At 55.1% G+C, this 15897-nt stretch overlaps 1 protein-coding gene across 4 annotated transcripts; it reads right to left on the bottom strand.

Annotated features, from left to right (window-relative positions):
• Positions 1-240: 240 nt before the first annotated feature.
• On the bottom strand, positions 241-14534 carry MAP3K12 (mitogen-activated protein kinase kinase kinase 12). 4 transcript variants are annotated; one of them, XM_027967241.3, is made up of 14 exons: positions 14490-14534; positions 6077-6558; positions 5558-5741; positions 5176-5367; positions 4743-4901; positions 4430-4588; positions 3627-3735; positions 3266-3375; positions 3022-3138; positions 2766-2903; positions 1966-2590; positions 1730-1800; positions 1368-1641; positions 241-978 (listed from the first exon to the last, which is right to left on the bottom strand). In XM_027967241.3, the coding sequence occupies exons 2-14, from the start codon at positions 6519-6521 to the stop codon at positions 883-885; spliced, it is 2679 nt and encodes an 892-aa protein (XP_027823042.1). In that variant the 5' UTR covers positions 6522-6558; positions 14490-14534; the 3' UTR covers positions 241-882. The 4 variants fall into 4 exon arrangements, with proteins under 4 accessions (XP_027823042.1, XP_042102584.1, XP_012029576.2 ...); XM_042246650.2 differs by having other exon boundaries at positions 13974-14514; XM_012174186.5 differs by lacking the exon at positions 14490-14534 and adding an exon at positions 8358-9323.
• Positions 14535-15897: the final 1363 nt, after the last annotated feature.

The raw sequence follows: 15897 nt of genomic DNA, 5'->3' as shown, positions 1-15897 counted from the left end.
TGTCCAGACATCACTCCTGTTTAATAAGGATGGATTTTTTTTTTAAGGTCTGTCCTAGTGCAATCCTTTATAAAGATAGACCTGTTTATGCAGGTTTTAGGTTGGTGCTCTAAGTGGTTAGCATCACTTAAAGCATAAAAGGAGCAAGTCATTCAGCATTTTAGGTAATTTCCAAAGCCCACGGCTCGTACTTAACCATGCAAGCTACCCCATTCATTCACCAAGAAAACCCTCAACAGCTGGGCCTGCATGGAGTGGTTATATTTCAAGGTTTTTCACAGGGGTTACAATATGACAGTCCCCACCCAGTCAGGCACCAAGATAAAAGTAGGGACTTAAAACAATACCCCAGTTCTTCAGCCTGAGCCATCACATGCTTTCACAATCTCCTGGCCTCCCCTAGGCCCTAAGCCAGGGCTTGGGCAGAGAAATGGAGGGACAAAGAAATTACACTGCCACCTGAGAAACCTCAGAGGGGAGGACCCCGCCTTAGCCTCCCTCCTCCCAAGTGCAAAATGTGTAAACAGTAAACAAAACCAAAAAAAGTGCAGTCTAAATGGCTCCCTTTCCTGCTCCTTAGGGTCTGGGCAGAAAAAGTAAAGGAACATAGGCAAGTTGGGCTTTCATGTTGCCTCACCACTGGCTGAACTCATGGGGGCGAAGCAGGAAGGGGCCAGTTTGCCCTTAACCATGTCTCTAGGGCAGTATTTATCCTTCATTTCCACAGCTGCCAGTGTCCCTAGAGTTATCAGGTGACTTGGTTAGGGGGTCAGTCTCCCTCGAGCCCAACTTAAGGCTGGGACAGCCCTGTCTTTATTGATTATGTGGCGCATATATATTACTTATATAAATATTTCTCTATGTACAGGGATAGGGTGGCTTTCATGGAGGGAGGGAGGCCGGGGGCCGCAAGGCTTCACCACTGCTGGGGTCCAGGTCAGTGCTGTCACAGTCTGAGTCCTCAGCCTTGGGAGGGCCCTGTAAAAAGAGCAGAAAGGCAGGGAGGTGAGATGCAGCATCTCTTGGCAGATAGAGTCCTTCAGAATTCTTCACTGAGATCTTTGTAGTAGCAAGTTAGTGATTTTACTGTCTCTAAATTTCAGTTGTTCAGGCCATTCTCCGAGGTACCAGGATTGCCCCCTGGCTGCAGTTTATAGGTAGCATGCAAGCAACCTTACTAAGTACTTGAAACCTCCCAGATTCTATCAGGTGAATATTTGCTCTTCAGTATGAGAGGGAACAGCTTCAGCTACAGAGTGACATAGAGGCTAAGTACCTCTCTTCTGGCCTGTGCATCTGTCTACCCAGTAGCGCTCAAATGATCAGGCTGTCTACTCCCTGGTCAGTACCTGGTTGGTGTGACGTACCTGCTCCCCTCTGAGTAGGTCGTGGTGTGGGACGGGCAAGGAGCTGGGTTCTGGGCCAGTAACCACCTCAGAAGCTGGTGGGTCCAGTGGGATTTCTGAGCCCTGTGAGCACATGTCATCAGACCGTTCGTCTGGCCGCTCATCCGTGTTGGTACTGCCAACTTCAGGCGTGCCACTGGGGGAAGGCTCACTAGCTGTGCCTTCCTCCCCATCCGATGGATTCTCTGAGCTGAAGGTAGATAGTGACTGGCGCATTTTCAGGCCCTGAGGCCACCTGTTAGTGGGAACAACCAGGGTTACAGCTTGACTGCACCTTGCAGGGAAAGTTAAGAATGCTGTTACCCCCTAATCCCATCACTCACCTCTGGCTTGAGGTCAGTTCCACTTCACTGTCCACCTCTCCTTCCTCTTCCTCTGATGAGATGCCACGTTTCTGCAGGAAAGATGAGTGGACTGGTCAGAGGAGGAAAGAAATCAAGAACTTGGGATAAGGAAACATGGTTATATAAAGTGTTAGGAATGGCTTGAGACAACATAAGTGGGAGCTACAGTGGGGAGAAGGGAAGGGGAAGAGCTCAGGCAGCTCCCTGTACTTTACCTGGCTGCTTCGGGTGACGGCAGCCCTGTACAGCAGTGCGGCTGGGGTCAAGTGCTGGGACCCAGCCCGGCTTCCCCGTCCCGCCGTCCCTTCCCTTCCAGTTCCCAGCAGCCCTACACCATCACCAGGTCCTACTGGTGGGGGTGGCTCCCCTTTGGCTCCCCCTGGTGAATCCGGGCTGGTGGAGCCAGGTGCTGATCCCTCGCTTGGGGGCGTGTCTCCCCGGGCTGGAGGTGGGGAGCCAGGATCCCCAGCTCCCCCTGTGGCCCCCCGGCCCCGGGCTCCCAATGCTGCTGACAGCAGATCTGGCGATGATGAAGACATCTTTCGGAGCAGGAGATCATGGTGGAGCCCACGGAGGGCTGGAGGGCAGGCTTCCCAGGCTGAGGGTCCCCCTCCTAGCCCCACGGGGCTTCCTGGTCCCCCAGGTTCATGGGGCGGCACAGCTGCACGAAGCCCAGGCAGGTCCCCACAGCTGCCCTTGGCGCTGGCCTTGCGGTGACGAGTCTTGCCACGGCGACTCCGTCCTGGTGAGGGGGGGCCCTTAGCACACCCAGGAAGCCCCACCCCACTCAGGGCTGCATCTAGTTTGGGTAGCAAAGACTCAGTCTTGAGGATATCTGGCCTGGTGGGAGAGGGAAAGTGCAAGTTGGAGATTTAACACATTACTTAGGCAGTAAAAGGCACCTTTCTCCCACCTAAGTATCGTTTTCCTGGCATTCTTGAGCCCTACACCTGTCTCTCCAGCATCCCCTTGCCATTCTGGAACCGTGGCACTTGTCAACTCTAGTTGGTCCTACCTTTTGCTGTGGGGCGACAGTTTCTGTGGGACATTCCTCTTCTTGATTAGCTTCTCCATTGTGTTCCCGTGCAGCAGGCCCCGGGAAGGGTGTGACTTCAGCAGACCTGGACACCGCCGCTCTAAAGCTTGCTCCCTCCTAAAGACAAAACGCCTTAGGCATGTGAGCAGGGAGCTGGGCCAAGGCTCAGTAGACTCTGGGAGTCAGGTACAGCTTCAGAAGATGGGAACTGGTGCATGAGGGCGTGTGTGGTTACCTGAGTAGCTCCCGTTCCTTCAGCTCCAGCTGCAACATAAGGGCATTAAGTTCCATGTACAGGTTGTTGGCTCTCTCCAGCTTCCGCTCATAGTGTTCCCTGATGTCCAGGGCATGTCTGAAATGGGTAGAAGTGTTCAGAGGTGAGCTGGCTTCACCTGCTGCCATCATTTATCCCAGTCTCTGGGAACCGTTCTACCGGCCCTGCAGCTGTTGAAGTCACCGTGCCAAACACGGGCACACACCTGAGCTCCTCCCTCCTCCGCATCACCAGCTCCTCTTCTAGGCGGTGCAGACAGGTCCCTTCTGACTTAATTTTTTCAAAATGCAGCTTTACCTCTTCACGCCACTCTGCCTGGGGGTGGAGAGACATTTCGCAGTGAGGGACATCCCTTCACCTGTCAGACCTGTAGGTGCCTGAGCTGCTGCAGACTGTGTGTGGGAGCAAAAAGGACTGAGGCACGGGACCAACCAAGTCAGGTCCCAGCCGTTCAAGAGCTGACCTACCCATCCCAGCCACCCTTCTTCCCAGCCTCCCCTCAAAGAGTATCATTATCTCAGCAGAGAGAGGGAACTGGGGCATTCGTCTTCCTCTCCACGGCACACCTGGGACTTAAAGTAAGTCTCCTGGGGTGTGGAGAGTACGTCGGCTGAGGCAATGTCCAGATGCAGCAGGATCTGTCGGAATGATGGGCGGTTTCGTGGTTTGCTGTTCCTAGATGGAACAAAGTTTGGGGGGAGAGAGGCATTTCAGGAAGGAATTAGAGCACCCTTTCCCAAAGTGTGTCCTGGTCCTGGAGAATACAACCCTAGAATGTTTGCTGTGACAAAAGGATTCCCTGGTCAACTAGGCAGGACATGTTACAAGCTGTCTGTAGTATGTTAAAGTCCTGCAGTAAGGAAACCTATTTAATCCTATCTTGCAACTTGTTTGCCAAAACAAACCTTTTTGAGTAACTCCATTAAAAAAGCACTTCGGGAAATGCTTAATGAAAAATCAGAAATCTCCCACCTTCCTCCACGGTCTAGGTTCCAAACAAGGATGCGGGGCCCTGGCCCTCCAGGGAGTGTCCTGAGGCAGTCTACTCGAGGTCCAGCCAGCCATGCTCAGCGGCTGCGCTGGGCCTGCACTGGCACTTGATAAGCACCCTCTCTATCAGGCGCTGCTGTCCCTATTTTGCAGATAAGGAAACAGGTCACACACACCCCTGCAGACTGTTGGTCTCCCCAGCTCCTCTCAGTTCTTTATCCCAGTGCCCCGATCCACACTCTGAATCCTGGGGTCTTGGAGAGCCATATCTGGGAGCCCGGTTCCCTTCTCCCTGTTGAGGACTCTGGGCCTGGGTGCCCGGATCCTGGGTGCTGGCTAACTGTCATCCATACTCCCTTGCTTCCCAGGTGGTCCTTACCAGCACTGGCGAAGCAGGATTTTGAAGCCGTCTGGGCAGCTGGAGGGCACAGGTAGATGGAGACTGTTGCTTCCCACACCCCAGATGATGGCTGAGGAATCTACGTCTTTGTAGGGGATCTCACCAGTCAGCAGCTCCCACAGCACTACGCCAAAGGACCTAGGGATGAGAGGGGACAGCACTTGGGAGGATGCCTTCCTCCAGAGGCCCTGCTCACTGCAGGCTCATCTCACTTGCACTCAGGCCCTGGAACAACCCTCTCCCCACCCCCCGCTGGCCAGCTGCCACCCTCAGTCCTCAACCTGGCCCTCACCAGATGTCAACCTTCTCAGACACAGGTTCGTTGCGGATCACTTCAGGGGCCATCCAGGCTACTGTCCCTGCAAAGGACATCTTGGTGCTCTTGTCACTCAGCTCCTTGGAAGTGCCAAAATCGGAGATCTTCACCACATCGTCGTAGGTGATTAGCATGCTGGTAAAGAGTGTAGTCAGCTGGGGTCCGCGCCCCTCCACGCGCCTCCTCTAGCTGCAGCAACTCTTACTGCTTGAAGTCATTTGGGACACCCAGAAATGGAGGGCTTACCACAGCCCTCTCAAGATAGGGCTGTCACTTGGGAAGGGTTTCTGACATGGCCATGCGGACTTTAGGACAGGGTCTGAAAGCAGGGAGATGGCCACGCTGCCCTGGGTGGGGACACCTACAGGAGACTGTGCAGGCGCTCCTCCCTGCTCGCCCGCGGACTCACTTGGGGGACTTGAGGTCCCGATGGATGATCTTGTGCAGGTGCAGGTAGTTCATGCCGCCGGCGATGCCCATGGACCAGTCGACCAGCAGGGAGGGCGTGACGGGGCGGCCGGCCCGCAGCACCTCGTACAGCTGGCCCTGGGCGCAGAACTCCATGAGAATGCAGTAGCAGGGAGCCTGGGTGCACACACCCCTGGGGGCCGAACACAGTGGGATGAAGGCCTCAGCCACCCCAGCAGCCCCCTGATCCACAGCTGGTACCCCCTTCCCAACTGTGCCATTTTGATACCCACTTCAGAAGATCCCTTGCTACCCAAGTAGGTCTCTGCCCTCAAAAGAGTGCGCTGAGGGCAGAGTACCACAGCCCCTGCCCTGGACCTTACTTGAAGGTGATGATGTTTGGGTGCTTCAGCTTTCGTAGGTGCTTGATGTCAGTTTCCTTCAGGTCCCGCACCTTCTTCACAGCCACCTCCTCCCCATGGAAGCGCCCCAGGAAGACGGCGCCCTGGGCCCCTGAGCCCACCCACTGCAGGTCCAGGATTTCCTCAAAGGGGACCTCCCAAAGGTCTGTGGACAGGAGGCACAGTGCCATAGGCTCAGAGAGCCACCCTCTGGCCCTTGGGGCGGTCAGGCATAGGGGAAAGCCTGGGGTTGGCTGAAATGACTCAAGGAGGGTGAGGCAGAAAAGCAGCTAAAACGGGCCAAGAAGGTTAGGTTTGAGGGGACAGGAGGAAATGAAGAGGTGGCTCAAAATAAAGCTGGGGAGCCAGTGGCTGATGGACAAATAAAGGGCGGGGGCTGGGCTCTGGAGGGGGAAAGGGTCATCGCACGACTTTGGTGCGGCTGTCCAAACAAATCTCGGGCTCAGGGAGGCAGGAAAGGGCCTCATGCACACAGCCTACCTTCCTGCTGCTGCTTGTGCTCCGTGGAGTAGGCTTTGCCGATCATGGTCCAGACAGGGCGCAGGCAGCCAAAGAGGCCCTCCAGGAAGCCGCTGCCACTCTGGCACTGAAGCCGTACCTCATCCGCTCGGACCCTGGACGCCCGACTCTCAGGGGACCCAGTGGCTCCCCCTGGGCCCCCTGCATCCTGCTCGTGGAGTTGCAGGACACTGTTGGCAAAAGGCTCAGGGGGCGGCTCTCCACCTGGGGAGGGGCTGGGCCCGCCCCCTCCCTGACCCCCAAGTGGCACTACGTCTCGGAGTACACACTGGGTAGGCGTCAGGTCCTTCTCGGGGGTGCAGTCGGAAGTGTCTGGGTCCAGCTTGCGCATGGATGCCTCGCTTAGGGTGGACACGAATCCCCCAAAGGAAGGGGAGGGTGTGCGGGTCTCATGGAGGCAGGCCATGGCCTCTGGGCCCCAGTGTGGTGGTAAGCGGTGGGCCCTGTGGAAGAAGAGGGAGGAGTTGTCAAAGCCACAGGTGCCCAGCTCAGGTACATAGAGGCAGAGGCACGAGCTGGGGAGCTGGGCACACAAGAACACTCCTAGAAGTAACACATATCTTAGCTTCAGATACCCATCTACCTCCAATTTTCAGCTCTGACCCATCTTGGGGAACCTGATACACAGGCTTCCTCTCTAGCATCTATTAGTAACATAAGCTTCCTTACTCAGGTATATAGGCAACATACCTAAGTATCACTCTCAGGCGGACACAGCTAACAGCCCTGCTCAGGTAGATACTGGGGAAGTATGCCCCAATCTCAAGTGTGGTAACAGACTAGTTCCCTTCTCCCTGTAAGAGTACTATAACTCACCTCTGGAAAACATGTTTCTTTCACTTGAGGCTCACGTGCACACATGTGTTGTATCAGGGTCTTTCAGACGCACAACTTTTACTTTGAGTCTCAATCTTACACACATTAACAGTAACATGTAGGCCTCCCTCGCACTGAAGCAAACACGACACTGCTCAGACTCTGCCGCTCAGGCACTCTCAGATGACATTCCCGCCCTCCCGCGTACATGTGATACACCTGGGCCTCACACTCATGTACTTGATACGTGATCCTGCTGAGAGTCTTATCCAAAGGCACACATCTGGGTCTCTCAGGTGCTCACAGCTACACACCTGGGCTGATCCGAGCGACAGCTGGTCAGCTCTGTGCCCAGCAAAGACACAGGGGGAAAAGGTAGAACTGTGCAAGGAGCATGCAGAAACTGTCAGGGCTGCGTCCCCCCTCCCCCCTCCCCCCACCTTATCCCTTCCATTGGCCCAGCTGCTCCCTCAGGGCTCACTTAGAGACGGGCCCATCTCCTTTCCTCTTCACTACTCTGTCCCCTACTACCTAGTTTTCCAATCAATGGAGATTTGTCCCAATTGATAGCTGACCTCAGCCAAGCTGTATCTGAGCCTTGATTTCTCCAACTGCACAAAGGGACAGACTAGCTATCGTTAAGGCGCAGCAGATTTTTCACCCTGACTGCAGAAGTCATCTCATCTTCCATCTCCCACCACATCTTACCAGTTACCAGATTCTGAGAGGTAGGGATTTCGGAGGCCAAAATTCCCAACAACCACTAAGCATAGTAGGGTCCCTCCTTGACTCCTTGCACCAGAGCTTCTGGAGCGGGGTGGCAGGAAGTATACAATAAAAAGGACTCCCTGGGTGGGGATGTATGCACAGAGAGACTTGGCACCTCTGATGGGCTCAGCTCTTGTAACAATTTCCAGGCCTCTCAAATACCTAAGTGTTTAACAAGCACCTGAGATGATTCTTATGCCTGGTACATCAGTAAAGACCAGAACCAATGCCTTACTAGTTTCTCCTCTATTCCACATTACTGCCTTAAACCAGCCCTCAGTAGCTGTCACCTGACCTAGGACAACTGCCCCAAGATCCCCCTCCACCCCATTCTCCACCCACCCTTTAGAAGGATCTTTCTAAAGCACAAATTGGCCTTTTGTGCTCCCCTTTTCTTCAAACCCTCTAGTAGCCTTCCTTGGCCCTGTGGCCTCACCTCCATGCTCTTGGCCCCTCCCCAGTCTCATCTTCCATTGCTGTTCATACCCAGGCCTACTGAACTGAGACTGTTCGCAGGCTTCATCAGGTGTTTGGGCCAGGCTCACACCACCCACATTAGCCTGTTATAGGTCCATTAGCTTATTTAATCCTAAAAATCTCTTGAGTTAGGCGTGTAAGTTACTCTCATTTGACAGAGGTATTAGAGGTCTTAAATAACCTGCCCAAAGTACTTCAGCTAGGATGAGGCTCCAGCTCAGTGCCCAGTCGTTCTCAGTCAGGAAGGCGCTTCTCACACGCCATCTGTTGTCCTCCAAGTTTCACTTCATCCTGGAAGTGCCCCCACCCCCAGGCTCTGAGTTAGCGTCCCGTCTCAGCTGTGCTTCCCCCGTGATGGCCATGATCCTGGAGGCACAGTGTGGTCGGGCGTCCTGAGAGCCTGCACTGAGAGTGACGACGCCACACGGGATCCCAGGGCTTCCAACAGCATCCAGGGCGCATGAAGGTGCCCGGTTAGGCGCGACCACTGCTCTATGCATCCGAGGGTCGTCCTAAGGACCACATGTACACCACGCAAGCATCAGCTCCCTCCCTCCTCAGAACTCTCCAGGGAAGGAGGTGTTATTATAGGTCTCTTTACACTCTTGAGACAACCGAGGCTCAGAAAGATGAAATCCCAGCCTCCGGACCCCCAACATATCCTGCGAGATAACGGCGGCTTCAAGAAGCGAGGCACACAGTAAGACAAACGACAGGCCAAGCAACGTGCCAATTCGCTGGAGAACGTCCGCTGGAGGACCCGGGGGCTCTTGCCTGTGCCCTCTCAAGCCGGCCGCCCTTTTGGGGCCGCTGAGAACGAAGGCTGGGGCTCCCGACACTCCGCCCAGGCGGGTCTGCAGGGAGGGCTGGCGGGACTGGGGCGCTCAGACAGCCAGAAGCCAGAGCGAGGGTGGTTCGCAGTGGAGAGGAAGGGGTTACGGCCCCAGCGCCCCCTCCCCCTTCCCGACCTCCTTCCTGGCCGTCACGTGGAGCGGAGCTGGGGGCGGGGCGGGGGCCCGGCCGTGAGAGGAGGGGGTCCGGGAAGGGACGCAGCGGGTTGGGGGAAGCGCTGGGCGCTGCGGCGTAACCATGACGACTGGACCCGAGGCGGCGCGTGAAGTCACCGGGACAAGATTAGCCCGGAGTCACGTGAGCGGCGACCGCGGGGGTGGGGCCGCGCCAGGGCCCCGCCCCTGACCTGGGCTGGCCCACGTGCTGGTTTGCGGGCTTGCAGGCAGGGACCACCGACCCCAGCCACCCACCGCCTCTGCGTCCCGTCTTCCGCATGTCCACCCCCGTCCCCGAGTGCAGCGGACGGAGAGCTGTGGTGGTGAAGAGAGGGGACTTGGGTTGGCATTGGGGGTGCAGTGCCATAGAGAAAGCAGGAAATGGGAAAACGGGGAGACTGGACAGGAGAAAGGGCGAAAGGCAGACCAGAAAAGGAGGGCCTGTCTCGCTGAGAAACAAGAAGAGCGGGAAGCGCAGGGAGAGGCAGTCCTAAGAAGGATGGGCTTAAAAACTGATTTGGGAGGCAAAGGACACGGAAAAAGGAGCTGAATGAAAGGGGATTGAAAAACAGGAGTTCTGTGCCCTCCCCGATTCCTTTCCTATTGAGAAGCTGAGTTCTGAGTAGGTACAACAGCTGGCTTTGTAAAGGAAATTTTCAGCCTTCATCTGGTGTTTGGCAGCCAGGAGGCTTAGGCATAGAGAGGGTGACATGCTCCACGACACTTGAAGCCGATCTTCCCTCCACCTGCCCAGGCCTCCCCTGGGGCCCCCTCCTGTATCCAGGGCCGGCAGCTGGGGAGAGAGAAGCCATTTCACCTGTTTGTCTTTTCGGGCAGTGGAAGAAGCTGAGGAAGTAGTGGATGGGACCAAAGAAAAGGGAGAACCCAGCCAGGCTCAACCCACCCTTTCCCTGTTCTCAGGCTACTGACAGCTCTTGCAGATTGACCTGAAGGAGTGAGTGTGCGTGTGTGTGGTGAGGGCAGTGGAGGTGGCCAGCTGAGGCCCCAGGGAATTCTAGTGAAGGAGAGATTCCTCTCTCCCGAACACACCCTCTCTCTGTGCCCTTTATCTCTGACCTGCCAGCTGTGTCCCACTGCCCCCCAGCTGGGCCCTGGCGCCAAGGCTTTGGAGGGCGATATCATGGCCAGGAGCCCCTGGCCCAGACACTCGGTCCCCCTGGGCGAGGGGAACTGTCTCCCTGGCCATCAATTATGCAGAGCATGGGGGAAGGGCTGGGACGTGACGGGAGCGGGTGGATCTGTCAGTCATTCTGTCAACCATATTTATCAAATGCTCACTGTGCAGAACTCTGCTTCAGATTGGGTATGGGGACAGAGTGGTCCGTAAATTATGCAGAAGAGGCTCTTTGTGTCCAAGAGGCCCCAAATCAGTTTCAGGTACCAGATTCTCTGTTTGCTGGTGGTACTGTGGGAGCAGGGAGTACCCCCCACACACACACCTTGGTTCTCCTGCCTGAAAGGCTGGAGGCCTGTGGCAAGGCAACCCTTTAAGTCCTTTCTCTCTCCCTCCTGTTTAACAGCAGAATGTCAATGCCAGGCTGCTTGGCTGGCTGTCTTGGGGGCTCAGTTGAGAGGCCAGGCCATCTGTCTAAGTCTTGGGCTCCCGTAACGAGCCCTCGCCACCGTCTTGGACTCTGTTTTGCACTCAGGAAAGGGAGGAAGATTTCCTGTCTCTCTTGAGTGGGGGTGTAAGGAATGTCTTCCCAGGGAAAGGAGACCCAAGGCTCAGGACTGGGAATGATCTCAATTGCAGGCTTTGAGGTCCTGAGAGAATAAAGGACTCTAACCCCTCCTGGCCAAGGCTCCTGGCCACTTGGCTGCAGCTTTTGTTTTGCTTCTTACAGAATCCATGGTCCTGGCCCCAGGGTTATTCTCAGCTGGAAAGAACTACACAGCGTGTCTGTTGTGTCCTCCTGAGGGGGGAATGCCTTCCCCTGAAAGCCAGGGTAAAAGTGGAGATCATCCCTAACTCCAGGCCCTCAGCCTCACGCAGGTCCAGCCCCTAAACCTCTAGCCAGCACCACTTCTTCTTCCAGTAGAGTGGGTACCAAAAGGGCTGGGAGGGGGCAGTACTGCTTAGGGGAAAAGGAACCAGCTTTGGATTTGGAGAGATCAGAACTAGAATCTTGATTTTGCCACAAATTAGTTTAAGGACCATAATCCCTCTGAGACTCCTTATGGGGTAGTGAGGGCTAAGTAAGACTATGTAGGGAATGCCATGAGCACAGTGCCGGGCTCCTGGCTTTGTCTTTCTGGTTGGCTGGACACCAGGTCTTTCTCTGTAGATTCTGGAGTCTGGAGAGGCCGTCTCTTCTCTCTGGTCAGAAGGGAGACTTGGGTCTCCAACCTTCTGTTTCCCCAGGACACAACTTGTTTTCAGGTCCCAGGGGAACCAAGTCCCAATGGCAGTGGTGTGCTAGAGCCCCCCATCCTTTACATCCCACCTCCTCTGAACTGAGGGGGAAGGCCTCCTTCTCTGCACCCTGTCCTCACCCCACGGCTCTCGTGGCCCAGGATCACCCCTCAGCCCTACCATTAAGATGTGAGGGGAAAGGGAGGCAAGGAGCAAGGTATAGTGGTTCACAGGGGTCCCTGCTACTCAGGACTTCAGGTGGGCCTGGAAGAAGTTCTGTGTATTTTTAACAAATTGTTCCTGAGCTGGGTGCTATTGAAAAAGATCTGGAAGGACAGATACCAGGGTATAACCATTGCTAAGTAGATGGAATTGTGGGTATTTTTATTAAGAAATTTAAAAACCTATTTTAAGTTGAAGAAACGAAAACTGCAGAATGCATATTATCGATTTCTGTCACCCAGCCTTGGACAGCAAGATAGGGAGGGAGCACGGACGACCTGAGAAGCAGAGTGGCCTGGTTGAGGTCCTGTCTCTGCTCTTGACTGCAGTCTCCAGCTGGGTGACCTGGACTACGAGACTTTATTTTTGGCCATGTGGCATGAGGCATGTGGGATCTTAGTTCCCTGACCAGGGACTGAACTTGTGCCTCCTGTATTGGGAGCTTGGAGTCTTAACCACTGGACCGCCTGCAAAGTCCCTGCCTGAGACTTAACAAACCTCAGTTTCTTCATCTCTAAATGGGGACAGTGCTCACTAATTTACACGGTGGCAATGCAAGCTATTATGTGGGTAAGAACTCAGGCTCTGGGTCAGACAGACCTGGATTCAAATCCTAAACTCCTTGGCCACTGATTTTTTGATTTTGAACAGATTACTTAACCTCTTTAAGTTTCAGTTTCCTCATCCCTAAAATAGAGATGATGATCACACTGCCTCTCAGTATTGTTATGAGTGGTATTGAGATAATCCAAATAAAGTTCGTGGGCCTATTACCTGGCATACAGGAAGCTCCCTATAAACATCAGTATATGGAAAGCACCTAACAAGCAGCAGTAGGTTTTTATAAACGGTGTCCCTTCCCTTCTTTCGTCTGCCTCCTCAAAGCAAGAGGTGGCGGGGATGGTACAGATGCAGAGGGAGTTGGGTAAACACAGGGGATAGAAAAGGGAGTAGAGAGAGAAGGAACCAGAGGAAGATCCTTAGTCTACTCTGGAGTAAGCGCCGCTGCCTCCTCATCACCTTTCCCCAACACAGCTGCCCCTAGTTCTTCTGGGAGCAAATGAAGCAGACAGACCAGTGTCTGTGGCCAGCCATCGTGAAGCTCCCGTGTCCCCTGCTGGTGTCATTTCCACACTATCCTCTGTTCTGCCCCAACAGGGACTCCTGAAAGGGTTGATTCCCTAATCCTTTCTTTCTCCCAGCCCAGCAGGATAAGGAGGGACTGCCTGTCTAAGTCGCAGGGCGAGGCCAGGGTAGTGGGTACTAGAATTTAGGGTCCTCTTCCTGGCAAAGCCAGAGTAGCACGGCATCACCTCTCAGGGAGGAACCTACAAACCGCAGTCGGATTTTACACGGGTTCTGCCTTCTGTAGCTGAAAGGACACCCAGGAAGTCCTGAGCCACTTCTTTATGTAAGCTTCTTGACTCTCCTGCCGGTAACTGGGTTGAATTACAGGATGGATATTTAGTTGCTTGTTTTCACAAGTGCTGGAGTTAGTATCTCACACCATTGGTCTTCCCAGCATCCCGTAGTCCCTATAGTGAGTGAGTGGAGGGGCTGCCCGGCTGGAGAGGGCAAAATTTTTTTCCACCCTTAAGTGTGAGATAGGAGAGATAGGAAAGAGCAGGACCTAAAGCTTCAGAGAAACTTCAGTATCTGGACAGGAAGACCCAAGGCTTTTACTCAGGTCCTTTCCTTACCGAATCCCTCCTACTTGCCTTCCCTAGGTATGACCGTCTGGCTGAAAAATCAGAGCTTTCAAAGCCATGGAGTCCATTCTGTGAGCTGAAAGGGAAATGGTGTTTAGAGGGAGGCACTGACTGTGGCTTGAGAGGACCCTGAGTGCGGGAGAGACCTCGTGTGCACCCCTTCCTAAGGCCCTGACCCACTCTCCTCCCAAGAGGGAGCTAAACCGTGGGACTTTCCTTCAGTTCTAAGGGATACCCCACTATTTCCTTCCACTGTCTATGCACACTCTGACCCCTTAGCCAAGGCCATGGTTAGAGGAGTTTAACTCTGTGGAAAGGATTCTTGGTTATTTTTAGGCCAAGGAGTTTAAAGAGTGTGTAGGGAAAAGGGAGGAGGTTCATGAAAGGCCTGAGGTGGGGAAATGGGTTAGGGGAGCCAGAGCAAATGGAGAGATGGAGAAGGGAGAAAGCCATATAAGGATGGGGGAGGGGAAGATGACCATCACCTGGGCATCCAGGAACAGGTGCTGTCTGCCTATAATCCTCAGGTCCAGCCTGCAAAGTGTGCCTGTGCGCGCGCAAGGGGTGGGGAGGGGGAGTGAGGGGCCCATGAGGCCTTGTCCTTCCTCTCCTTCCCTGTGGGGCCGAAACTCTTCCTCCTCCTCCTTCCGTCTCCCTCTTCCTGAGGGTGAGTGGGAGGAGAGGAAGATGTTCTCTTGCCCGCTGTCCTTTAAGTCTGTCCCCCAACCATCCCCCCACCCCCACCCCATACACTCCTTTCCAGCTTTGGAGGCCCTTCGCCTCCAAGCTGGGCCGCGGCGTCCCTCGGCTCGGTTCCCCTCCTTCCCATCCCCACAGGCGGCGGGTCCAGGTCCCCCAGTTCCTCCATCCCGTTTCAGCATCCCCGCGCCACCCTCCCCACACCCCGCCACATCTTGCGTCCCGACCCTCCCTGGTACCTGGATCCCAGGACCCAGACCCATCCCTGCCCCCCACCCTCCACAACTCGGCCCGGCTCTCACCTCGGGGGCTCCGCGGCCGCAGCACAAAAGGCGGCGCTGCTGCAGCTCGGCTCCGGATGCTGCTCCCGCCTCCTCCTCCTTCTCCTCCTCCTTCCCGCCTCCCCCCGCTGCCCTCGACCGGACCAGGGGCGCCGTCACAGGCGATGCTCGTGAGGTGTCCGGGTGCACGGGTGTGTCAGTTCCAGCTTTCTCCCCCCACCCCCCGACCCCAAACCCCGTCCTCACACGGCTTGAACTCCCGCTCCTTCCGAGGCCCCCGCCCCAGGCCCCCCGGGACGGACACGCCCTGAGCGGGGGATGCTGCGCTGGAGCCACGGCCTCTTAAAGGAGCCCGCTGCTGCCATCCGGCACGCTCCAGGCTAGTCCCTGGCCCGTCTGGTCCTCGCACCTCCCTGCTGGCGGTGACCTGGAGGGATCCCACCCCCGACCTTAAGCCCTATGACTGGTCTTATAAGCTCCCTCCTATACCCTGAAACAGCAACCCCTCAGATGGGAACCCCCTCCTCCGCTCAGCGCTCTTGCATCGCTCCCCCTGTCAAACGATCTTGCCTGTCTTCTTTTCCCTAATTGCCACCACTCCGGGTCCACCAATTGGAATCCACTCAGCTTAACGCCCCGTCCCTTTCCAGTGTTCCTGGATGACCCCTCATTTTTATTGCAAGATTCCATCGGACCTCTAGCCCCGCACGGAGCAAGCCCATCTCGTCTCTGACCCATTCCCAGAACTCTACAGTCAGACAGACATTTTCGTGATTTCTTTCTCTCCAAGGTCACAAAAATTTCCCTACACCTTTACCCAGTGGCTGTGAGACTTTGGCGAGGAGGAAATGGAACTCTGGGACCCAAAAATACGAGTTCTGCTCCGCACAAATTAGTCGATTAATCTTAAGAGGCCAGAATTCTCTCTTGCCCTCTTTAGCTGACACCCGGGACACATGGCAGAGCGAATGAGACCACTATGCGCCTTAGTCCTTCTAATCTTGTCCCTTACAGCTTGATTCTCAGGCCCCGGAGGGTATCTCGTGGAGTAAGGGGAAAAGGTGTAGGTCCATTCTAAAAAGGCTTTAGAAAATAAGCGGAAATCGACAGCCTGGAGAATTAATGAGAAGGGTGGTGAAGGACAACACAGGAAAAAGAAGCAGGTTCTGTAAGACGAAGGCCCGAGAGCCAGAGGATTAGGCCAAAGGCTGAGGGCGAAGTGAGACTGAGGTGCACTAGGATTTACAACTGCCCCAGCTCAGAGGGGCAGAGACTAGCCGCCTCCCGCGTCCAGGCAGGGCCCACCCTCCTAGACTGCAAAGAGTCAGCAACCGACAGTGGCCTCTCACCTGGGCCAATCACAACCTTTTCTCAAGAAAGAGGCGGAGTCAAGAGGGTTGATTCTTCCCTTGTCCCCGCCCCTTTAGAT

The sequence above is a fragment of the Ovis aries genome, chromosome 3 (assembly GCF_016772045.2).
Source record: "Ovis aries strain OAR_USU_Benz2616 breed Rambouillet chromosome 3, ARS-UI_Ramb_v3.0, whole genome shotgun sequence".
NCBI classification, from domain to species: Eukaryota; Metazoa; Chordata; class Mammalia; order Artiodactyla; family Bovidae; genus Ovis; species Ovis aries.
This window is presented reverse-complemented; position numbering and strand designations above follow the sequence as displayed.